Source organism: Malus sylvestris, chromosome 10, assembly GCF_916048215.2.
Source record: "Malus sylvestris chromosome 10, drMalSylv7.2, whole genome shotgun sequence".
NCBI lineage: Eukaryota > Viridiplantae > Streptophyta > Magnoliopsida > Rosales > Rosaceae > Malus > Malus sylvestris.
Genome location: NC_062269.1, coordinates 13,997,327 through 14,024,591, shown reverse-complemented (window position 1 = coordinate 14,024,591; position 27,265 = coordinate 13,997,327). Strand labels below are relative to the sequence as shown.

Below are 27,265 nucleotides of genomic sequence, written 5' to 3'. Positions count from 1 at the left end.
GGACAATTCATACCGCTATGCCTCATCTAACCACATGAACACATTCACAACTTCCCACACTCTCCAAAGTGCCTAATATTATACCTACGGTGCAAAGATACATTTCTTCTACCAGAGTCACCTTGTCTCTGAAATCTGGGATCTCACTTCGCCTCTGACCAGTGGCACGAAAGCCTACTAGAAGAATTAGAATTATTTCCACTTTTTTTTTTTGAAGCTCTGAGATGACTGACCTTTACCTTGGTCATCCTTCCTCTGATTCCCATTCTTTTCTTATTCATATTTACTCTCGCTGGTCATGTTCTCAGAGTCCTCAATGCTCAACAACATCTCGTAAACTCCTGGTAAAAAGTACAATGAATAGTGGTCACCAAAGAACACCACTTCTTCTTATTATCCGGCCAAAAACGACATAACACCTCGACCAGATTAGCAACAACATCCGAATGGAAACAAGGAAAATCTGTAAACTCTCAATAATAATATGCCGGAGGAATCAACTTTTCCTTAAACAATTCTTTAAACGACTTCCAAACAACTGTTCTTCCGATAACATCAGATAACGTTCCTATCTCCATCAGAATGCAGATTCAACACTCAGAAACTAGGTAGTTATCTCGACCCACCTGTCGGGAGGAATATTCCCTTGACTTTGCATAATTCGAAACGCCTTTTCCCAAATGATTAAGCAATCGATCTGCTCCCTTAGGTTCTTCATTTCCCCAAAGTGATTCAAATTTAACTTATAACCAGTGTCAAAAGGTTCCTTTAGATAATAGATTGAATCACAATGGCAATAGTTTCCCCCCAAACTACTATATCAAAGGAATTAGGCTCATCCAAACTACGTGGCTCGCTACGAGGCGGTATAGTTCTAACAGAAGACACTAGGAAATTCTCAAGATGTCCAGAATTGCAACCTAGGCTTTGATACCAACAAATACACCCCCTCCCGAAGGAGGGCGTGCTGGCCGTCACGTGAGTGTGACATAACCATTTACACAGTTCGAAAGCTTTAAAAAAATACAATTACTATGATGAAACACCCGAGGGGGAGTCCTACTTTTGTGACTTCTGTCAGAACACCGCTGGATTCCTCGTAGCCACCAAAGCTCTGCTAACTAGAACCTGGAAGGGCGCAAAACAAAATTGAGTGGGTCAGTACAACAAAGTTTTTCGAAAACATTTCCTTTAAAACATTTCTAGCCCCTGGCTGTAAAACCCGTATACTTTCCCAGAAAATAACATAATAATATATAAACATATATATATATCATCAAAAGCTCAAATTATAATCCTTCAACGTTTTATAGAAAGAATATGCCATGCCAAGCCATATGCCAAAATATAATATGAATGCATCGATATAAATCAGGTGAAATAATAAATCAACCGGAGACCCTACAGTGGTCCTGTACGGCTGATTCTATAGCTCAATATCCCATCCAGCCGGAGTCACCAACTATGACCTGTATGGCCCTGCCGGAGTCACCAACTGTGACCTGTACGGCACTACACTGCACATAAGTCGGAACTACCTATAGTAGTTTGTACGACTAAGATGGTGAAATAATACGCTCTAGTGCTTCTCTCATTAATCATCTATGCACATAATCTAAGGTCACCTACCAGTCAGAACCCTTGTAATGGTCTGTACGACTGGCATGTCGGAACCACCTCTAGTGTGTCGGAACCACCTCTAGTGGTCTGTACGACTAGCATCTACTTGGATCCAAGGTGAGCGTGTGATGCAGGGTGAATAACATAAGCTAACACCAGGGGTGCAGGTTACGAGCTCTCAACATAATTCACATCATCATTCATTCATATAAACCATATAAACTCACCTGATACTCACCTGTGTGTCCACAGCACCAATTCACATATATATATGCATCAATATCAATTCATATAATTTATAATATACATCATGGCAATTGAAAACATACTTTCATATAAATTCAATTTCTGGGACAATTAATAGTATATAGGTAATACGAAAAACAAAAACTGCCCACTCACTTGGAGTTCACCCAACAACTCCCTAGCACCACACATCAAGGCGTCGTGACGATCAGCGCCTAGAACAATAATCAAATCCAACCTCAGAATTCATATCGATAGAATATATAACTTATATAAGACACGTCACTACGTAGTTCGATCCGGAAGATCTGCAACTCAGATTTCAAATCCATAACTTACAGAGGTACACAATATACCTCTAGGACATCATCCTAAAATTTCATTACCATCCAACGGTCGGATTTCCGTCAATTTCCAAAACCAAGTGACGGTTAACATTCTACATTATGAACTTACAACTCCAATTCCGAAAGATCCGTATATCGGATTCCCGATCCGCAAGTTCCTATAATCCTCAAATATTATGTATTACAACGTATTAAAGTTTGGTGACGATCCAACGGTCGGATCGTCAATTCACATTTTTACCTAACCACGAATCGTAAGGAACTTAGGTTCAATTACTCAATTTACGTCCAACAATTATCAAAACTGAACTAGAACCTTAAACACATGCTAAGAATGACATTGGCGGGCCATTGGCCACGCGCCGCCGCGGGTGGCGGTCGGCCGCCCCAGCTCGCCGGAAAATCCAACTATTTCCAAAAATTCTCAAAAAATACAGAATCGAAGATCTCAATGAGTAGAGTAAACTTTATACCTGAGACCAAGGCCAATGTGGCTTGGAAATACTTCAATTTCACCAAAATCCGTGCGGACCCTAGAATTGGGTGAGTTCCAATTCGTCTTCAAATCAACTCCGTCGTCCCAACCAACGCTTGGGCTTTGTTCTAGGTCCTAAGGGAATTCTAATGGCGTTAGTAATTGAAAGAAAACATTTCAAGATTTGAAGAATTTGGACAAGAAATTCGCGGCACCACGGGTGCGTTCTTCACCAATTCACCATCAAATTTCATGATTTTTGGGGTGAAACATGAAGAGGGAAGGCCTAGGCGTTGATTGGAAGTGGTACCTTGATCCAATTTGTGAGAATTCCGGTGAAAATCCTCGGAATTTGGGTGTGGGTGTCGCGGGTAAACGGGTTGGGGGAAAACCCGTTTTCTGATCTTCTCTCCTCCGCTTCTTGCCCTCTCTCCTTTCCTCCTTTCCTCTGTTCCGATTGGTCGGCTTCTCTCTCTCTCAATCCTTCCTGATGCCTTCTTCTCTCTTGTCCCGATTGGGCATTTCTGCCCAATCTCCTTCCTCTGTTTCTTCCTCTCACGCACACACACACACAAAAACCTTCTTTCACTTATATTTATTTATTTTTGTTTTCCTTACATCCAAGCCATCCATTTAATTCTTCATTAAATCTGGGCCATCCAAATTTTAATAATGAAATTTATAAAATGCCCAAACTTCAAACTTTAAAATCTTTTTCGTTATAACTCCAAATAACGAACTGTCAGCGCCCACACGTTCGTAGCGACGAGTACTATGAGGATATGTCAAGAAAATAAATCTTAGAAGCCACGACACAACGATTAACCTCGAATAATGTACGTACCTCAACTGACATTTTTTGTAAAATCCTTTATTAAAACTTTAAAACTCTTAAAATCAGGGACGGGCTGTCACACGATTGCCCAACTAGCCTCCGCCGGAAATTGTGATTAATTTTCCTAAACGAAAAGTCGTTTAAACATTTATGGGCTGGGACGTCACCAAATAAAATCCAAAAAGAAGCGCTCCTCTCTCTCTCTCTCTCTCTCTCTCTCTCTCTCTCTCTCTCTCTCTCCTCCCATCTGAAAAACACTCTCGCTTCCTTTCTCGCTCCGTCTCTGTAATCGCGCCATCGTGTGGGCAGAGGGCCTCCGAATCAGATCGCGACCTCCAGATTTTCCATTTCCCAGGCAAGCATATATAGATATATGTACATATTTCTGCCATATTTTTCATTTCGATAGTTTTAATTGGAAATTCAGTTCGGCAAATTTTGTTTGAGGTGTGCATACATTTTTAATTTTGTGGCAATTTTGATAATTTTATTAATTTATTGAACGTGTTCGTGTATTTCGAATTGATTTGTGTGATTTTTTTTTGAAGCTTTGGCACTCCATTTTTAGCCAAAACCTAGTTCTTATCCTCTCTCACTCTTTCAGTTCGCTGGAAAGTTTACTGGTACGAAGTTACGAAAGGAGTTTCAATGGGTTTGCAGCAAAACTCATTGACAAGGAAAGGGAAAAACTTGCTGGTGAGCACTCTGATATAATTTATTATGTCACTACAAAGGAGTAAAATGGTGTGTCTGCGTATACTAAGATTATACGATGAGTGAAATGCATATTTTGCAGCAAGCTCATCGGAGCTCGATATTACATGTCTGAATCTGCAAGGGATGACATCGGTCATGGAAATCAGACAGCCTCTATCGCAGCAGGAAACACTGTTAAGGACTTGAGCTTTTATGGAGTAGCACAGAAAACACATGCAGAATCAAGCTGGATATGGAAAATGCAGAAAGTGATTTATATTTTTTTATTATTAATATATGTTCTGTCGGTTTTAGCTGACAATAATGTTTTTATTTATTCTTAATAATAAATTTTATGTCGGTTATAACCGACAGAAGTTCTGGCGGTTTTAGTAGTTTCTGTAGGTTTTATCCGACAGAAATACTCTTATTTATTTATTATAAATATATATGCTGTCAGTTATATCCGACACAATTTCTGTCGGTTTTAGAGTATTTTCTGTCGGAAAATTCATTTCCTGACGTTGGCAATTTTATCGCTTATTATATCCGCCACTGCATCCATTTTCTGTCAGATTTTGCTTAAAATCCGACAGTAAGATACGTTTTTTGTCGGTTTTTGGACCGCCAGTTATAGAGAATTTTGTAGTAGTGGATCCAACGGTCGAATTGTCAATTCAAATAATAATCAAGTGATGCACCTTAATAAAACTAGGTTCACAATAATCAAATCACATATTACGGGCGTCAAATTTGAGATCAAGATATCAATTTAGCGTAAAATAGCATCGGCGGCCCACTGGCCACGCGCCACCTCAGGTGGCAGTTGGCCGTCCCGACTTGCTGAAAAATTCAACTATTTCAAAAAATTACCAAATTTTACAAGCACATAGATCTCAATGAGGGGAGAAATTTTCATACCTATGACTAAGCCCAATTTGGCCGAGAAAAGCTCCAATTTCCATCGAACCCACATGAACCTAAGAATTTAGGTGTTCTTCAATTCGACCAATCCGCAGCACCACCGCCCCTAAAATTGTTTCGGCTCCTGGCCTTAGGAGAAGTGGTTTGATGGTGGTGATGGTAGACATTACTTTCACGATCGTCGAATTTCCGCCGTGGTACCCTCGGAACCCACAGGTTCCATTCTGCTCGAATTCAAGCTCAAACCCAATAAAATTTGGGTGGAAATGGAAGAGGGGAAGAGGCTGATTGATTTAAAGGTGGCGGAACGGGTCCGGTCCGATAGGTTATTCGAGTCAACTCGTTTCCCCCTTTTTTTTCTTCTCTCTCGTCCCCTTCTTTCCCTCTTCCTGATTGGTCAATTCACAATCCCTCTTTCTCCTTTCTCTTCATCCCTCTTCATCATAGCCATACACGCGGCACTCCCATTGCTCTAGATTTTCTGGAGCCTTCCAAATTAATGGCAAAATGACTATTTTACCCTCAACTTCAATCATTAATAACTTCTTCGTTTTACTAACAGTTTTTGCCTACGCGCTCCTAGGGTTGTTCTCTATTCAATTATATCAAGAAATCCAATAAAATATATGAGGATAAAATACTTCCTCATATAATTACGTTAAGCCAACTAAGGCATTTTCATCTTTTTCACTTATTGATAAATTTTACGACGTAAATTATAATAATTTCCATAAACAAAACTTTAAAAGTTCTCAAATCAATTTTTCATAACAATAAATCGATTTATTTTCGATTTTTCTCCACATATTCATATATTTAAATTTTTAGGGTATTATATTCCCCTCCCCCCCCCCCTGGTTAAAATAAATCTCGAGTTATGAAAAGAATTTAGAACTATTCCCCCCCCCCCCCCCCAAATTCCTTTTATAGTGAATAAAATCATAATCTCAATCTACGATTTTATTCAAACTCCAAAAATAAATAATCTAATGAAGGAATGTTCTATACGCAGCCTTCCAACCACATTCGTTGGTAAAAATATACCAGAACTTCTAGCCACACACATTGGCAAAATAGATATCAACCATCAGAAAAAAAATTCCATATCCTTCATTAGCAAAACAAATATCATGAACTCCGGCCAAAATCATTGGAATTCCAATCACTATTACTCACCACTATATATTAAAACAATTATCTGCAATATCGTTACCATTGAACGAATCAAAATCTCATTCTATGATTTCCTTCATATCCGCAAATAAACTTAATTACCCATAGTAAATTTAAAAGCCTTTTAAATCTTTCTTTTAATTGTTTCTTTTTTAAATTGCTTCAAAGTGTAGCCACCGATCAAATAAATTAGTGACTCGACTTCCAGAGTACTATTCACATTCCATCAACCAAAGAAGAGAAATTTAAATATATTACAACTCTATTGGCCAACAAAACTTAATCACATAGCCATGAGAATACGTGCTCTTCATCAGTTCTGTTCACAATATCAAATCCAACAATGACAACTCATGACTATGGCAACTAAACCAATCAAATTTGTAATTACAATCTTTCCCCATCAATTCTTTTTATCAAACGTAAAAAATAAATAAATAAATAAATAAAAAACACACAACTGGAAAATCGTTTATATTAAACGAACTCGAAATCTCACTCTATAATTTTATTCATGTCCACCAATAATTCAATAAATGAAGAATCTTCATGATCTTTTCACTATTCTAGTTATGATGAACAAATCATAACCTCAGTTTATGATTTCATTCTAGTTCGATAAATCATCATAACTTTCATAAATATTAGAATTTCCAACCATAATTATCATTGACAAAACAATGATTTCATCCCTTTTTTTGTTTTTTTTTTATCCCAATCAGTGACTAGTAGACGGGAAAAGACTGTATTATACTTGGCCAATACACATCACACTTTTTTATCACTTCAATAAGTCATTCTCACAGCCCACACATGGAGCTTCTCCCCGGAAACACTGGGTCTTTGTGCCCATTCAACCATTCCTTTACATTTCACGGGTCATTTCGCCCAATTCATCGTTCACGAGCCACTTTGCCCAATCACACATCCTCGGGCCTTTTTGCCCAAATCAACATCCACAGGCCATTTTTGCCCAATCAAACATTCCTCCCATTCCACAGGCTATCACGCCCAGATCGACATCTACGGGCTTTTTTCGCCCAAATCAAACATTCCTCAATGGCACAGGTATAATACGACTTTTTCATCTACTTGTCACAATTCCACAATTATCTTATTTAAAAAAATTTATAACACATAACATAATAACAACCCAATTCAAGGTTAATATGAAACTTAAATCAAAAGCTCATATTCTAAGCTATACATAAAATATGACATTTTAAAATTTCCTACTCCTACTCAATTCAATTCACTTCATAGTGATTCACAATATAGACATTTCACATAAAGTCCTTCACATTCATAAAATTTATAAAATACTGCAAATATCAATGAAATTCACAATTCACATCCACAAACTCAATAATAATATCTCACAATGTAAGATAGGATCATTTGCTCTGATACCATTTGTAACGCCCCACCCCCGAAATACTTATTTTCAGGAAATAATTCCAATAATAGGCCCAATTTAAACTCTTGTTTGATTTACTACCATTAATCACGATTCTTTACTTCAATTCCTTAATTCCTCACAAAACTATATCTATATTTTAATTATCAAAACATACGATTAAATTATCAATTTAATCCCCAAATTTCTTTTGTTAAAACAATTTCTCAACAAAAAGATTAATTCTCGATTATTTAGGGCTGCATCTAACCACTGTTAGACTACCTACGTACTCTTGAGCGAGATCAAGCCCTTCGTAATTCAACATTCATTATTTTATCCATTTCCAAAAATATTCTAGTAACGGAAATATTCAACATTAGCTTTCATGATCGAATCACACCAAATGGGTACTATAACGCCCCATAAATTCTGTACGAAAACTATTCACGATGATAGCCCCAAAATAAAATCATGATTAATTAATATTCTATTAACCACCATAAATCAAATTCGATCATTTCATGGCTAAATATAAATATAAATAAATATATATATATAATCACATTTAAATGGAAATGACATTTATATAACCATTTCATATTCACAAATGATATTAATGTAAGAAATCAAGGTAATAACCATATCACATAAATTCGAGTCACTCTCTAACCAATGTAGACCCACAAGACTTCACTTAGTATCCCGTAGTACTAAATTTAAAATTCAGAACTTTATGAGCCAAGTTTACCAAAAGTCAACTCTCGATCAACGGTAGGGGCCACAACCCTACAGAATTCGATCTAGAAGATCCACCGATCATATTTCAGATCTATAACTTCCTAAGGTCTGCATTATGCTTATAGAACGATATACTAAATTCTCATAGCGATCCAACGGTCGGATCTCCGCCAATTATTAAGATTAGGTGGCAGTCAACAATTTATTTTACAAACTTAGAAATCCAATTCGGAAAGATCCATACTTCGGATTTCCAATCCGTCAGTTCCTAATATCCTCAAATATTATGTTCTATAATGCATTAGAGTTTGGTGACGATCCAACGGTCAGATCATCAATTTAAATAATAATCAAGTAATGCACCTTAATGAAACTAGGTTCACAATAATCAAATCGCATACTACGGGTGTCAAATCTGATATCAAGATATCAATTTATAATAAAATAGCATCGGTAGCCCACTGGCCACGCACTGCCGCAAGTGGCGATCGGCCGCCTCGACTCGCAGGAAAATTCAAATATTTCCAAAAATTACCAAATTTTACAGGAAAGTAGATCTTAGTGAGGGGAAAAATTTTCATACATGTGACTAAGCCCAATTTGGCCGGGAATAGCTCCAATTTTCCTCGAACACACCAGAATCCTAAAATTTGGATGTTCTTCAATTCGACCAATCCGCAACACCACTGCCCCTAAAACTGTTTGGGCTTTGTTCTGAAGGATGATTTTGTGAAAACATGTTCATTTAAGCAACATCATATAGCATGCAATTAACAATTAAAGGCGGAATCATGCTAGCATGCACTTAAAAACAAAACATTAACCAAGAAATTCAAAGCCTAGTAGATTGGTAAACCATTAATCAACTCAAAACAAAGTGAGTTAAAATTTATACCTTTGAAGATTCCTCTTTGCATAAGCAAAGGCTAATCACCCAAAGAGAGGGCCTTCATTCCTTGCATCTTAAATCTATGGATTTGGATGGAAGAATAGGTTTCTCCAAGTTCCCAAAATAGGGAACCTCTAAGTCTCTTCACCAAGGAGAGATTGGAGAAGATATGAGTGACCTTGGAGTAGTAGGATTGCTAGATGTACCCTCCAAAGTGACCTTCCTCCTAGAGAGAAAAGGAGATACATGTTCTCACCAATTTTCTCCAAAAAGAAGCCTTAATGAATTTTAGCTATAAAGTCCTTTATATAGTCTCTTCAAATAAGTGACCTAAAGAACCAAAACCAATTTTCTCCTTCATGGCCGGCCACCTAAAGGGATTTGGGCTTTTGGGCCTTTTTGAATCTTTATTCATTAAATTGTCATACAACTTAAGTTAATGGGCTTGACGTTCAAAGCCCATTGGGCCTTAAGGTCCAAAACTATCCCGAGGTTTTTAACGAACTTATTCGTTTGATTAATTAACATATTAATTAATCCTTGCCATAAATAAATGATTAAACCATTTAATCATTCTTACTCATCTCCGTTTAATCTCCAATCTCCACCTCTTATGGTGTGTGATCCATTAGGTTCCTTTTAGCGAGGCAGTGGGCGATTAAAACCATTTTACATCGATTGTGAATTGAAACTTACTTTCAATTCTCCCTTTAGTGATTACACACGTTTAGGGCTTCCACAAACCATGAGTGACACGTAGCAGCATATCATGGTTACCCAAGCTAATCAGAAAAGGTTAGAGAACCTATTCAGTTTGGGATTACAAATGCAATACGGTCTTTCTCTAATCTAATACTCTTGACCACATTGTTTGGTTTGATAGTTTATATGTTCATGTCTACTATCCAATGTGATTCGTGTGCTTATATGATTTCCTTGAATGTGATTTAGAACGACTTTTCTAAATCTCATTCATACTCTGGCCAGAGATTCTAAATCATATCATAGAGTATTCTCTCTCAAACAGTTTGAAGGTTAGAGATCCCTTGTTGCGCATTCACTTGCCTCCATGGCTAAGTGGCTTAACCCCAACGATGCCGTGGACACCCTCCTGATGGAGTGACTTTGACATAATCAAAGATCAAGGACTTAACCACAAGACAACTATGATGCCTCAGGTCAAAGGACTACTTTGCATTATCCCAACCATGAGTTCTCATGTGACATGAGTATGAGAACTCTTCGTCGATCACGTTCAGTGAACTCATTCTCTATTGAGCACCTACGTACTTGTCTTGATGTCACACACACCAATGACTCGAGACTAGTCACTCTCCCTGAGAGAAGACATAGCACGTACCGATCTTAATGGACTGTCAATGCCCAATTGGCAATCCTATGATCAGGAACATTTAGGATGTGTCTACGAAAGAATGGTCTCATGAATCTAACTTCATTAGATTACATTCTCCCAATCACATATTCCTTGGACTTTATCGTTTAAGCATATAACATTTATATGAGACGGCTCAAACAATAATCTTTGCCCTTTATATTAAACTAGATTAGTTTAACATGTGAAATATACGTAAAGTATCATCATATGATTGGCTTTAGGGCATATTTCCAACAATCTCCCACTTGCACTAGAGCCAATCAGCTTAGTCATCGGTGATGATACCTCTTTTGTAGTCATTTCATAAATGGCTGAATAGTAGGCCTAGGCAATGGATATCTATATGTTATCCATAGAAGCAACCTTGAGAATAACGACGTCACCATTATACATGATTCTCAATCATGTGGTTCAGTCTCTCATATGAGTTCGGACCTTAATGAGACCTTGATTCCCTGGCTTGAGCTATCGCCCCATTAGTGTCATAGTGTCGATACACTAGATACACTTTCTGGTTGGAACCGAATAGAGAGTTCATAAATGAACTTTCCCATCCAAACAACATTGTTGTAAGCTTCTTTATGGCAATATATTTTGCATTCATAATGGAACACACTAAAGTCATTACTTTAATGTTTCCATCCAAATATCTCTTTAGTCATAATAAAGAGATATCCGTTTATCTCTTCATTCATAATGAAGAAACATCCAATGATGGATTAGATTCATAATCTAATACATTTACGCTTCCTTTACGTTACTCTAATTCTTCCTCGATCTTTGAGGAATTTATCCTTTAGTATTTCTTAAATACTTAAGGACTCACTTGACAGTTGCCATGGTTCTGATCCTGGGCTTGCACTGATATCGTCTTGTACCGTTCTAGGTACAACTCATATCAATGTTTTTCATACAATATGAAATACATAAATCACCTTTGTGTGTATGCATAAAGGATTCTATTTACGCATTATTTCTTTGGGAGTCAAAGGGGGACGTTCCCTTTGAGAAGGGCAACTTGCTAGTCACACTAGAGTCGTCCTTCTAATTGAAGTTTATCATCATATGAGAAACTTCCTAGCAACTTTTGTCTATTATTATGGATTGATATAATCAAATTATATCTTGAAATCTATCAATATAGATTTCCATCCCATGTATATAGACTATGTCTCCCATATACATTCTATCGTTATAGAATGCTTAAAGTCATAACTTTAACGAAGAAATATTCTTTTCATTTCCAAAATTAATATATCATATATATATTCATATATATCACATATATATTTATATATATATATATATATATAAATTTAGGAATATGATTAACTCCCACTAATCTTTTGTAAACCTACTAAACAAAAGATTTATTTACATCTTTATGAGAAATCAAACGATTTGACCTTTCTCTCATAAGACGCTTATAGCTCCCACTAGCTTGCTAAGATTCATGATGGATGGATCTTTACAACTTATATGTTTTGTGATTCATAGTTTTAGACATATATTATTAAGACTATCTTAATAATGGTTTCGGAAACCCATATTATGTCCAAACATTGAATCACCATTTAGTTGTAGCTATCTATCTTCGAATTAATTGAAACCAAGACTATCTCAAATATGGTTTCTTCAAAGTCAACCATTCTCTTTGATTGTAGTCACCTTAAGCTACCAATTAGCTTATGAGGGTTTCATTATTTCGGGTCAAATGGTACTTTACCATTTTCTTGAGTATATATCATATACACACTCAATGTAGTCATAAGGATTTTCATTCTTATTTCTTTCAAATTAAGAGGTGTAACTCTATGACATAGTCATAAAGTTCAAAACCATTCAACTGAGACGGTTTATAAATCCTTATCGACTACCTTGGAGCTTGAGGTATAGGAACTAGGTTGTTATATTTGTTGATTACTTTCTTGTCTCTCAAAGAACCCATTCTTTGAGTTCTATCTCTAGTTCATTTGCTTTTAGGCAAATCACATTGTAAGATTACAATGAACTACCCAACAAAACAACATTTGTTAGTTGGTTTATAGAAGCGATATCCAAAAGTTAATTTAAGGATATCCCACAAGATTGTTATCTAACAAATATTGCTTATTAGCACACAACCCCAAATCTTAACATGCTTAAGATTTGTCTTTCTTTCCAACTACATCTTATGGAGTCATGAAAAATTTGGAAGATCTTCTAATTGACAATCATATTGTTTTTAGAAGTATATATCCTATATATGGGTAATAGATAACATCTAACGAACTAAATCTTATTCGAGTTCGTTCTTCTCCTAATGGAGAAATACATTATCTTATGATGCTTATTTCCTTGATATCTTTCGAGGAAACTGTTCTAAAGTGTTACCTTATCTTGGATCAAATCTAAGGAGGTAAATACTTTAGACGTCTTACTCATCAACTTACATTACTTGAATTCTTTGAAACATTTTGCAAAGTATTCGGACTTGTGTTTATTCAAAATAAACTATAGTCCAACCGAGAGTGATCTTCGGTGAATGTCATATAACATGAGTAGTATTATGTTTGTGGACAAGTGCCACTAACATCTAAGTGAATTAACCTCAACAACTTTGTGATTCTTTCTTCTTTCCAAAAGAATAAAGATTCGAACATTTCGCCTCTATACAATTTTAACAAGAAGGTATTGGATCCGGATCTAACGATCCAAAGCGTCCATCTATGACCAACTCGTAATTTATGTTTTTAGAGGTATCACAACTTTAGTTGGGATTAGTCACTACCTTGCAACCTTTTGGGTTTTAAGCATCGTTGTATTCTAAACAGTTAACACTACCATATCATCTCTAATATAGAGATAATCAATTAGATTACCATAATCCAATCATTGATTAATAAAGAACAATGTTTTGTCAAACAAAACATTTATCCATTTCACACAGTGACGGAATTTAGTTCCTTAAAATTGGAATATAAAGACAATCTATGTTTTTCCAATTTCTTTGGTAGTTCATATGAGAAAGTAAGTACCATCTGCTTTCGCAGAGATCTACATTTGATTCACGTTTCGAATGTGAAGTACTTTCTCTTCTCTCATTAATCTTCTACTTCTTATTAGCCACACTTTTACAACGATTGTAAAACATAGTTACTAATACGGAATCAAACATTCAAGTAGAAGAACCAACTGTTTTGAACTATTCAAGAACATTTTACAACACCTTCGAAAGGTGTGTTCTTGACACTTGCAAGACATTTCTTGCAAATACCCCTTCCAATGTCCATCCTTTCATAAAGAAAGATTGTTCCCTTGGAGTTATTTCGCTTTCTTCATTTGACTTCTCCTTTGACTACAATAGTCATGGTCCCTAAACTCCCACTATCTCTCTTGAAACTTATTTCAATTGTGTTATACACATCAAACATTTTGGAGAGCATGTGGTTATTGTTCACTATATAGTTTACAATAAACTTAGTGAACCATAAGGATAGGGACACAAAGGTGAAGTCCTTGCCTAGTTTCCGTCTCATTAAGTGGTTTATCACTTTAACACTTAATGATTCAAAATCATTATAAGTTCATGTTAATGGACTATTTTTGTCAACCAACCATTATGTTCTAAACATAATTACAAACCTTCAAGAGTTGTACAAGGCAACTCTCATTTCTTCATACAACAATTTGTAAGTGAAGAATCATGGCACATAAAGTGTCCATGCCTTTGTGCTTTCTTCTCAAGTTCTTTGTTCATTTAACAAAGAAACAAGCACTAGTGTTTGCATTGACTAAGGGTTGTTCAAAGCAACTATTATTTCTTCATACAACGATTTGTAAGTGAAGAACTAATAACACTAAAAGTGTCCTTGTCATTATGCTAATCTTCGTAAGTTCCTTTGTTCATTTAACAAAGGATTAAGCATTGGTTGTTTGTGTTGTCTTCTTCATGATAGACTTATCTAACATGTTCTTTCAATGATACATTACCAATAGAACGATTTTGAGGATGAGACTACTTAGGTACATATACAATCCATTTAAGACAATCTTTGGGATTGTGTTACCAAGTCCGGAAACTAAAGCATTCGGCTTTTCTTTGTCAAGTTTTGGATAGCGTTTGCAAATATATTGGTAAACAAATACATAACGTATATTAATTGATTGATTTTAAGCCATTTGATTCGGGTCTTTAAATCAAATAGCACCACCCACTATTTTTGGCAAATTCCATATCCCTCATTGGAATTCGAGAGTTTTGGATGAAACTCCTAGTAGGGTATGGGAGGCTCACTATTACCAAGCCCACCTCAGAATTATATCATGTTGGCTAGCGTTAATAATAATGAGAGAGTACGCTTACTCATTTGCAACTAATGCAAGTACCCATCTTATTTGGCCTCTAGAAAATGATGCCTCAGAATTATATCATGTTGGCGTCATTGTACTTAGTTAAGTCATTCCCACCATGCCTAGTTCGTGTAGGGGTTCAAGCATAGCCTCAGAATTATATCATGTTGGCTAAACTCGTTGCCTACCTCACTTCATCATGTATGTATATAGAACTCCTCCTGAGTGTAAGCACGCACTTTGTACTCCCCCATTATAGGGTGAAGCCGGTGTACGAGTCACAAACGATCGGAGCCTACCATGGTGGAAGGCCACGAAAGAGTGTTCAAAGCACTCTCACGCTTATCAACTTAATAATGGTTTGGTTGAGGGTTTTAGGTCTCATCACATATAAACATATATTTTAATCTCTATTAAAACTATTTTGGTCCTATTACAACTATTGGTCCATATGATTGTTTTAGTTGTATATAATACTCCCACTATGCTTATAAAACGGTTTTTAAAGCAAGAGTATATGATACTACTAACATAACCTTTGCATTCATTTTATAGACTATATAGTTGCCTTAGGGCCTTAGGATGATTATGAACCTTTGTTTAGATTCAACACGAGCCTTGTGTTGAATCTCGGTCTAGGGATGGTGATTGATTTTAGTTACGCGTTTAATCACATTAAGGCGTGTTGTCTTAGGGGCGTTGGACCCAACTACTTCATTTTCATGCATATCAAATAAAGCAAGAAAGAAGTACTTCAAAGTAAAGGTGAGCTTATACTCATTACAACATTTGCATAAAACAAATTACTTTAAAGTAAAGAAGAGCTTATGCCCTTTTACAACATTTGATCAAATCAAATTACAACCAAAATTAATCTACACATTCCCATGGTTCAAACAAATTTGAAACGGCCTATCACATAGCTCAATTATATTAGGCTTAGGTTCATAATCACCCTTTAATTAATTAACACTTTAACTAATTAAATTGAATGCAACATTTTCATTTGGTTTTTGTATCCATAAAATTGATTTAAATGGAGCTAAACAAAATGAAAATCCAATTCTCATTTAAAGAGACAAAACAATTTTGTTCTCTACCTAATTTGGGCCAATATGCAATAACCACAACTTTTGGGCCATAAAGCAATTAACCTCAACTTTTGGGCTATATTGCAAAACTTTTGGGGTCACTTTGTAAAGACACAAAAGTCCACTACTTCATGTAATTACAATAGAACCCAAAATTTAATCAATGCAAAAACTTCATTAAAGGATCAAAACAATTTGTCCTTTAGCATTTTTGGACCTTAACGTAAAAACGTAAACTTTTGGGCCAAAGTGCAAATACACAAAAGTATCAAAACTTTATGTAATTACATAAAAGACCCAAAAGTACTCCCATTGAGGGAGGGCCGGTTTTTAGAGAGGGAAAGGGAGTGGAGATAAGTCCACAAAAATTTGGAAATTTTTCCAACAATTTCATAAAGCCTTGCAAGTGGTTTTTGGTTGGTGTAAATCATAAAACCATGCATGTGGTGTGTAAGGTGTGTAAGGTGTGTAAGTCTTACACACCCATCACAATTTCTATCACCTTTCAAAAAATATAAATGTTTTGATGATAGATATTTCACATCAATCAACACAAAACAAAGACTTTATGAAATTAATCAAAACTTTGAATCAAAACACCAAACTTTTTGTCCTTGGCAAAAATGTCAAGAACAATGAAGAACATTCATGAAAAACCTAAAATTTTTCCATGAACTTTTTTTACCCAAAAACATCCCAAAACCATTTAAACTTTAGGGAAATAACATCTAACCAAACTAGGGTACATAGGGGTTCCAAAAGTCACCTTAAAACACTTTTAACAAATCAAACAAGAACCCAAAAATCCACCCTTTGTATTTGGCCGAATTTTCCCAAAGTCATGGCACCAAATTTTAGCTCCAATATTCATGCTCTTATGAACTACATCTACAACATTTGAGATGGCAAATTTTCCAACAAAATTTACATTCAAAGAAACAAGAATAAAGCTTGTAACAATTACAACTTTTAAATCACAAACTATGAACTACAAAACACAAAAGGATTCACCAACTACTAGACCTAAGCTCTGATACCACTTGAAGGATGATTTTGTGAAAACATGTTCATTTAAGCAACATCATATAGCATGCAATTAACAATTAAAGGCGGAATCATGCTAGCATGCACTTAAAAACAAAACATTAACCAAGAAATTCAAAGCCTAGTAGATTGGTGAACCATTAATCAACTCAAAACAAAGTGAGTTAAAATTTATACCTTTGAAGATTCCTCTTTGCATAAGCAAAGGCTAATCACCCAAAGAGAGGGCCTTCATTCCTTGCATCTTAAATCTATGGATTTGGATGGAAGAATAGGTTTCTCCAAGTTCCCAAAATAGGGAACCTCTAAGTCTCTTCACCAAGGAGAGATTGGAGAAGATATGAGTGACCTTGGAGTAGTAGGATTGCTAGATGTACCCTCCAAAGTGACCTTCCTCCTAGAGAGAAAAGGAGATACATGTTCTCACCAATTTTCTCCAAAAAGAAGCCTTAATGAATTTTAGCTATAAAGTCCTTTATATAGTCTCTTCAAATAAGTGACCTAAAGAACCAAAACCAATTTTCTCCTTCATGGCCGGCCACCTAAAGGGATTTGGGCTTTTGGGCCTTTTTGAATCTTTATTCATTAAATTGTCATACAACTTAAGTTAATGGGCTTGACGTTCAAAGCCCATTGGGCCTTAAGGTCCAAAACTATCCCGAGGTTTTTAACGAACTTATTCGTTTGATTAATTAACATATTAATTAATCCTTGCCATAAATAAATGATTAAACCATTTAATCATTCTTACTCATCTCCGTTTAATCTCCAATCTCCACCTCTTATGGTGTGTGATCCATTAGGTTCCTTTTAGCGAGGCAGTGGGCGATTAAAACCATTTTACATCAATTGTGAATTGAAACTTACTTTCAATTCTCCCTTTAGTGATTACACACGTTTAGGGCTTCCACAAACCATGAGTGACACGTAGCAGCATATCATGGTTACCCAAGCTAATCAGAAAAGGTTAGAGAACCTATTCAGTTTGGGATTACAAATGCAATACGGTCTTTCTCTAATCTAATACTCTTGACCACATTGTTTGGTTTGATAGTTTATATGTTCATGTCTACTATCCAATGTGATTCGTGTGCTTATATGATTTCCTTGAATGTGATTTAGAACGACTTTTCTAAATCTCATTCATACTCTGGCCAGAGATTCTAAATCATATCATAGAGTATTCTCTCTCAAACAGTTTGAAGGTTAGAGATCCCTTGTTGCGCATTCACTTGCCTCCATGGCTAAGTGGCTTAACCCCAACGATGCCGTGGACACCCTCCTGATGGAGTGACTTTGACATAATCAAAGATCAAGGACTTAACCACAAGACAACTATGATGCCTCAGGTCAAAGGACTACTTTGCATTATCCCAACCATGAGTTCTCATGTGACATGAGTATGAGAACTCTTCGTCGATCACGTTCAGTGAACTCATTCTCTATTGAGCACCTACGTACTTGTCTTGATGTCACACACACCAATGACTCGAGACTAGTCACTCTCCCTGAGAGAAGACATAGCACGTACCGATCTTGATGGACTGTCAATGCCCAATTGGCAATCCTATGATCAGGAACATTTAGGATGTGTCTACGAAAGAATGGTCTCATGAATCTAACTTCATTAGATTACATTCTCCCAATCACATATTCCTTGGACTTTATCGTTTAAGCATATAACATTTATATGAGACGGCTCAAACAATAATCTTTGCCCTTTATATTAAACTAGATTAGTTTAACATGTGAAATATACGTAAAGTATCATCATATGATTGGCTTTAGGGCACATTTCCAACATGTTCTTGGCCTTAGGAGAAGTGGTTTGATGGTGGCGGTGGTCGACATTACTTTCATGATTGTCGAATTTCCACCGTGGCATTCTCGGAACCCACGGGTTCCGTTCTGCCCGAATTCAAGCTCAAACCCAATAAAATTTGGGTGGAAATGGAAAAGGGAAGAGGCTGATTGATTTGAGGGTGGTGGTGAGGTTTATATTGCTAGAAAATTGACAAAAAATCATCAGGAAGGTGGCGGAACGGGTCGGGTCTGATGGGTTATTCAGGTCAACCCGTTAACCCTTTCTTTCTTCTTTCCCATCCCCTCATTTCCCTCTTCCTGATTGGTCAATTCCCAATCCCCCTTTCTCCTTTCTCTCCGTCCCTCTTCATCACAGCCACACACGTGGCACTCCCATTGCTTCAGATTTTCTGGAGCCTTCCAAATTAATGGCAAAATGACTATTTTGCCCTCAACTTCAATCGTTAATAACTGCTTCGTTATAACTCCGTTTTACTAACAGTTTTCGCCTACGCGCTCGTAGGATCGTTCTTTATTTAATTATATCAAGAAATCCGATAAAATATATGAGGATAAAATACGTCCTTGTATAATTACGTTAAGCTAACTAAGGCATTTTCGTCTTTTTCACTTATCGATAAATTTTACGACATAAATTATAATAATTTCTGGAAACAAACTTTAAAAGTTCTCAATTCAATTTTTCATTATCATAAATCGATTTATTTTCGATTTTTCTCCACATATTCATATGTTTAAATTTTTAGGGTATTACAACAAAAATGGTGGAAGGGACGTTTCTATCCTTCATTTGCCATCTATATTCAGAACTTTTTTGTGAGGTTGAGTCAGGTGAGTGGGTCATCGTGAAATGAGTATGAAGTCATTGGAGCATTTCGAGCTAAATAATAGTAATTGTCATGTGGAAGGAAATTTACATACAACATTGATTTATAGTGTGTGAAGTTATGATAGTGGTGTAACTGATAGAAGTCACTCACGTTTTGAGGCAATCAAGTCAGAAAAAAATTAATGAAAGGAAATTATTTTCCCACATCCATTATCTCCAATGTAGACTCATTTTATTTCTAGTCTTTAAATTAAAAAAAAATAATCAAAAGAGAATTAATGAACAAACCAAACAAGAGTGCTTGTGCAGAAAATTAAACCCGGGTTGCGAAAATAATTTTTTAAAATTAGAATATATAATCTAGCACTTAACGTCCGTTAGTTAAAGTTTAAGACCATCAATGCACAAATAGCTAGGTTGATATTTGGTGGGGGTCGCACTCCAGCCTTTGGGGTTTGGAACCAATTAGAGTGGAGATGTTGTGACCGAGTGTACTGCAATGCCAGAGGTCATGATACCGACGACCGTGTTTTTTTATTGGAAAGTCCAAAGTTCAAAATCAATGACAAATACTAGAGTCTACAATAAAGACATATTTGTACTTTATAGCACTGCATCAGGTCGTACAATTGCCAGTTGCATCGATGGTGTGAATTTACACTCAATGCCAACACAGACCCGATAAACAGATCGTGTTTATTGTGTTTGTATCGTTTTTATGTCATAGTCATTATTTTAACATGATGTATTATGTCAAACTCGTTATCTTAATGAGTTTTTAATAGGTGATCTAATAACGATTCGATTCATTAACAAGTCGTGTCATTTCGTGTTCGGTTAAGGGGTATTGAAATTTTCATGTCTAATGTATAAATCTGGTAAACGATTTATTCGGGTTCTTAATGGGTGATTGGAGAACGACCCCACTTGTTCACAAGTTCTTAATGAGTGATCTGATAATAACCCGACTTGTTAAAGATTGACCCAAAACCTGTTATCTTTCATGTCATTCTTATTAAGTTAATGAATAAATTTGGTAATGTCTCCCAAGTTAATAATGATCTTCCAATTTGCTCTTCAAACTTTTAATTTGATTTCAACGGCTTAATCTTTTATAACTCTTCAATTTGCGTTTATATGTTAAATTTTCTCATATTTTCTTTGTTAGCTGCGGCACTTAAATTGATGCATCTTAAAAGATTATGTAGCAATTTAAGGGAAAAAAAGTAAGATAAGGCCTTAAGTTCATGAGACATTGCTAAAGTCTACAATATAGTCTAATGAATCTGATTCATTTGTACAGATGAACCATGTCAATCACCTACTAGTATGCTCACATTCATTGAAAATTCTAGGGTCATCTTATATGATTGAATACACATGACATTTTGGCACACTGTAGCTCGTATTTTTTACGAAATTAGAGCTTTTGCACCTACTAGTATCATTTGCAAATACCTTTGCTTGTTCGGTTTGCAATTTATGTTGCTACAACTTACGAGGAGCTCTTGATTTTATTAAAGATGTGTTAATTAGTTGTAGTATGTGAGATACTCTTTTTGCAGCCGAGTAAAACATAAAATTTACACAAAGATGTTTATGACACACATGTACATTGTCCCAATAACATTCTATATCGATCAATATTAGTACATGTGTAATTTCTCTTTATATGATGTTGTATATTATTAAAATAAGACACCACAATGATTGATGTTGTATATTATTAAACTAAGACACCGCAACGATAATATAATTGTATAGTTCAGTTGCTCTCTTAAAACAAATAGTCCTTACGTGTTGAAAATGAATCTCACATTGATGGGAGGAGAAACTTTGAATGGGCTTATAAGCAAGGAAGAAAATATCGGTAATATCGGAAATATCGGTAGTCCGAAAACACGGAAATATCGATGGAAATATCGGGATAATATCGATATCGATAAAAATTACATGGAAACCACGGAAATTGTAAAAAAAACTTGGAAATTTTTATTGAAACTTTGCAGGATGTTTATTTAGTCAATTATCTATTAATTTATCACAAAAAATTGGAAGGAAATACATTGCATGATGGATTTAACATTATCAAGTTGATTATATAGCGAGCTGACAAATATTGTGAGTGTAGAAAATATGTAGTAATTAATGAAAGAAGTATAAACACACCATAATCATGTATATATAATGAATTAGTACAATATTTTACACTTTATACATTGCATGGTAAGATACATGAATGACTTAGTACCACATAGAGTTCCTATGAGGTTCAAAATTTTGACTATCTTCATCATCTCTATGTGTAGAGTGAGTGTATTGTGAAGAGTAGTTATCAAATGATAAATCCCCAAAATAATTTTGCATGTAATTGTTAACATGCCACCCATATGGATTTGAGATTGGTTGACCTTGTCCATAAGCAAAATCATTTGAAGATTGAGTCTCGGATTGTTTCCATGAGTCGCTCGATTCCATCCCAACAGGAATGGGATATGAAGGGTAGGGAAATGGTTGGTTATGAGTATTACCATAGTTACTACTTCCTACTCCAACAGAGTCCGAAGTTCTAGATAACGAGTCATCTTCTTGACTTGACAAAATCTCCTTGCCTCTTTCTCTGCGAATATAATCCTTCCCTATGGCACCAATTCCTGGTCCTGCCCGCCTACTGCCATGGTCATCATCCTGTGTTGCATGCGTGAAGTTTGCCTCACCAGTGAAGGGGCTCATAAATCCGGGAGGTGGTCCATAATAGTTTCCATATCCACCACCACTACCTCCAGCTCCACTACCTCCTTCATCATTCCCACCTCCGGTGGTAGGTGAGTCTCCTGATCTTGTACTAGAGCTATCATTAGTATCAGCACGATGTTGTGGTTGTGTAGGATTGGAAGAAGGTGGAATTCCAATGTTTCTTGGTCTTGGGCGCAAAAGTTCTTCCAAAGAGTCAGCGCTGCTAGATCCCACCTCCTCCTCTAATACTTTTTCTACATTTATCCCTTCATTACATGCTTCTTCAGCAACTCTGGGAGCTGGGTTGCCTTCATCATCATCTAAATGAAGAGGTCTAATCCATTGAAAAAGTTGGTTACCCTCTGTATCATCATCTTCACCAACAATATCAAACACATCTAGTGGGTCACCACGGTCGACATGATCTATTTCTGCTTCCTTATCTCGAATTTGAAGCTTCATGTTGTAGTAGCAATAAACTAATTTTTTCAAGCTACTATGAGCCAACTTATTTCTTTGCTTTGTGTGTATGAGTGCAAATGTGCTCCAATTTCTTTCACAAGCAGATGAGGAAGCTGTTTGTGATAATACTTTAATTGCTAACTTTCTCACAGTTGGTGCATCGGTCCCATACATGATCCACCATTCAGCTACAATGAAAAACAATGTTGATAAGCCTAATAACTCCAACAAATTCTATTATAAACTTATAGTGAAATATGTTTATACTCACTAGGAGACATATTTGTTCGAGCAGCAACTGATGTTGGTTCTCCAAAAGTTCTTCTTGCATCTTTAAACCATGTTACCTGAATTCAATAAATCGTATTAGTTTAATCCAACAAAGTAATTATTATAATTTAAGTAATTGTGTACCTCATTTCCAAATTGGCCAACTGGTGGTGATGCAGGGTCTAATTTAGAGTATACATTATGTACAGCACGTATAAGGTTACCATCATCTCCAACATCGGGTCTGTATTGGTATCGGGGATTCAAATAATATGCTGTTCAAAGAAACACATACTCTAATAAGAGAAATAATACTTATGCAACTAAAGAAATGAATTGCAAATTATGACATAATTTATACCTGCTGCATGCAAATCGTGGTATAATGTTTTATACCATCGGTCTTCAATTATCTTTATGACCCACCTTGCACCATGTTTTCTTTCCAATTCATCCTTCACTACACACATCAACTCATATACTGCCCCCATAGTAGGATACACTTCTGTGTCAACGATCCGTAAAACTTTGTAAAGAGGTTCAAACACTTGGCACACATGTTCTGATTGAGTCCAAAAAGTATGATCAAGCACAATACTTTCCACCATACGACCTGTATTTGAGCGGCTCAAATTTTGGTTGGCCCAATCGTCACTAGTGAATAGTTGCTTCAACCCTGCTTTCTTCTTGAGTAAGCTGTCTAATGCAATATAGTTGGTGGCGAATCGAGTGGTAGCTGGACGAATAATTTCTCCTTTGCAAAATTCACGCATCTTTGCCAACAACCAACCGTGATTGTAAATATAATTTGTGATCGTTCTAGCTCTTTTGACCACAGTAGCAACATTCTCTCTCTTCCCCATTGCCTTAAACATGAGATCAATACAATGTGCTGCACATGATGTCCAAAACACATTATGATGCTTCATTAACTTTTTTCCAGCTTTGACAAATGCAGAACCGTTGTCGGTCACGACTTGGACAACATTATGTTCTCCCACCTCCATGATTACATCCCTCAATAATTTGTAAATATACTTGTAGTTCTTTATATGGTTTGAAGCATCAACAGACTTCAAAAAAATTGTCTTTCCCTTGGAGTATACCATGAAGTTTATGATAGACAATCTGGTCGGGCCGGTCCATCCGTCACACATGATTGTGCAACCATTAGTTTCCCACTTTGACCTCAACTTGTTAACATACTCGCCAATGTCTTTATACTCCATATCCAAATATTTGTTTCTTATCTCATAGGGAGTGGGAGGTTGTACTCCAACACCGGCCTGTTGACATCCCACTACTATATTTTTGAAATGATGTGATGATGCCTTCGCAGCAGGGACATTTTCATAGATAAAGAACTTGCTAATTAGACGCCCCATTCCCTCATTCACATTACCTCCAGTGAAATAACTTCAAACACTCTTTTGACGTGCTTTGGATGACTTATATAAACTTGGGGCTATTGGTGGTATTGGTTGTGATTCTTTAAGACTGTCTCCCCGTCTCATTTATGCACCACCACTTGTCCCGGAACCTTGTGCTCTATTAGGAATTTTATGAAGGTGTTCTCTTTCCCATGCTGACTGTTTGGAGGCACGTAATGCTTGTTTCAAATTGTGTCGTTCTTCAGGTCCCATGTCATCATCACATTCGTCCTCATCGTCATCATCATCACTATCAATCGCTTGGCCATAGACTTCTCCCTGTAGCCCAACTCGAATATTTTCCATTCCCTGTGTTATCTTTTCCTTCTGCTGTTTTTTATTTTTAATAATGTGCTGATGAATGCCTTCACTTCTGGGGGGACATTATTGCATCGTTGGACATTTTTTGCTAGATCTAATCCACTAAGATGGTACTTAAGTCGTGTCACTCCGCCACTCTTCATTACCCGACCACAATATTTGCAAATTGTGCCATGTTTGTTTCCGTCTATTAGGTATCCATGTTCCCAAGCTGGATCACGTTTAGTAGCTCCACTAGACATCGTAAACGTACCTGCATTTATTTTTCATGAAAATTAGACAAATATTTTTTGGCCAAAAAATATAGTAGTGATGACGGTTATATAAGAGAACCTAAATAATAAAGTTATTCTACAGAAGAATTAAATACGAAGTAAAGAAAATGATTGTAAAAATTTAAGTAATTAAAAAAATAATATGGAATAATAAAACCTAATATTAATGAATAATAATCCAATTTGATAAAAAAACAATCCTAATATAAAACATAGTGATGAATAATAATCCAATTTGATAATAATCCAATTTAATAATAATCCAATTTAATGAATAATCCAATTTAATGAATAATCCAATTTGATAATAAAAAAACCTAATATTAATGAATAATAATCCTATTTGATAAAAAAATAATCCTAATATAAAACATAGTGATGAATAATAATCCAATTTGATAATAATCCAATTTAATAATAATCCAATTTAATAATAATCCAATTTAATAATAATCCAATTTAATGAATAATCCAATTTGATAATAAAAAAACCTAATATTAATGAATAATAATCCAATTTGATAAAAAAAATAATCCTAATATAAAACACAGTGATGAATAATAATCCAATTTGATAATAATCCAATTTAATAATAATCTAATTTAATGAATAGTCCAATTTGATAATAAGCCAATTTAATGAATAATCCAATTTAATGAATAATAATCCAATTTGATAATAATCCAATTTAATGAATAGTCCAATTTGATAATAAGCCAATTTAATGAATAATCCAATTTAATGAATAATAATCCAATTTGATAATAATCTAATTTAATGAATAATAATCCAATTTGATAATCAAAAAACCTAATATTAATGAATAATAATCCAATTTGATAATAAAACCTAATATTAATAACATAATAAATAACATTAAACATATTAAAATTATCCTAGGGAATAATTATACAACATTACTTAATTACTTAAAAAAATTAACATGTAATTGTTAACATTACTTAATTACTTACAAAAATTAACATGCAAGTATTAATTACTTAAAAAAATTAACATACGAGTCCACACAAATTTATTTGTTGTTGTATAAATTACAATAATATAAATATAAGTTTGTAAACTTACCTTAAATATGGAACCGTTTGTGGTCAAGCTTTGGAATGGATCTGGAATGGCTTTGAAAATGGTAAGGGAAATAAAATAATAAATAACATTAAACATATTAAAATTATCCTAGGGAATAATTATACAACATTACTTAATTACTTAAAAAAATTAACATGTAATTGTTAACATTACTTAATTACTTACAAAAACTAACATGCAAGTATTAATTACTTAAAAAAATTAACATGTAATTGTTAACATTACTTAATTACTTACAAAAACTAACATGCAAGTATTAATTACTTAAAAAAATTAAACATACGAGTCCACACAAATTTTTTTGTTGTTGTATAAATTACAATAATATAAATATAAGTTTGTAAACTTACTTTAAATATGGAACCCTTTGTGTTCAAGCTCTGGAATGGATCTGGAATGACTTTGAAAGGGGTAAGGGAAGAAGAAGAAACGAAAATGCTCTGAATGGCTCTGATACTCTACCTCTTGAAAGAATATCACAATGGCAGCTTTGAAAAGGGTAAGGGAAGAAGAAGAAACGAAAATGCTCTGAATGGCTCTGATACTCCACCTTTTGAAAGAATATCGGCACACGGTTTTGAATGAAACCACCATCCATGGTCTGAAAAGAATACAAGTTATAATTGTAAAAGTGGTCTGAAATTGTCAAAATAATTGTAAAAGTTGTCGAGAATCCTGAGTGAGTCATGTGTCCTCCTGACAGGAGGAACCCACACACACACACAACGCACGCAACCACACACGCACACAACGCACGCACACAAACATCACACATGCAGACACGACCTCTGTCTCTCTCTCTCTC

The 27,265-nt window shown here is 35.4% G+C and overlaps 1 protein-coding gene and 1 long non-coding RNA gene across 2 annotated transcripts in view; both read right to left on the bottom strand.

The window, feature by feature from the left end:
• LOC126584688 (uncharacterized) overlaps nt 1-27,265 on the bottom strand; it is a 51,797-nt gene that overhangs the window by 5,848 nt on the left and 18,684 nt on the right. The window lies entirely within an intron of this gene.
• Nucleotides 22,049-23,455, bottom strand: LOC126584685 (uncharacterized). Its single transcript, XM_050249018.1, has 2 exons — nt 23,328-23,455; nt 22,049-23,244 (listed from the first exon to the last, which is right to left on the bottom strand). Exons 1-2 carry the CDS (start codon nt 23,335-23,337, stop codon nt 22,103-22,105), a joined length of 1,152 nt encoding a protein of 383 aa, XP_050104975.1. The 5' UTR covers nt 23,338-23,455; the 3' UTR covers nt 22,049-22,102.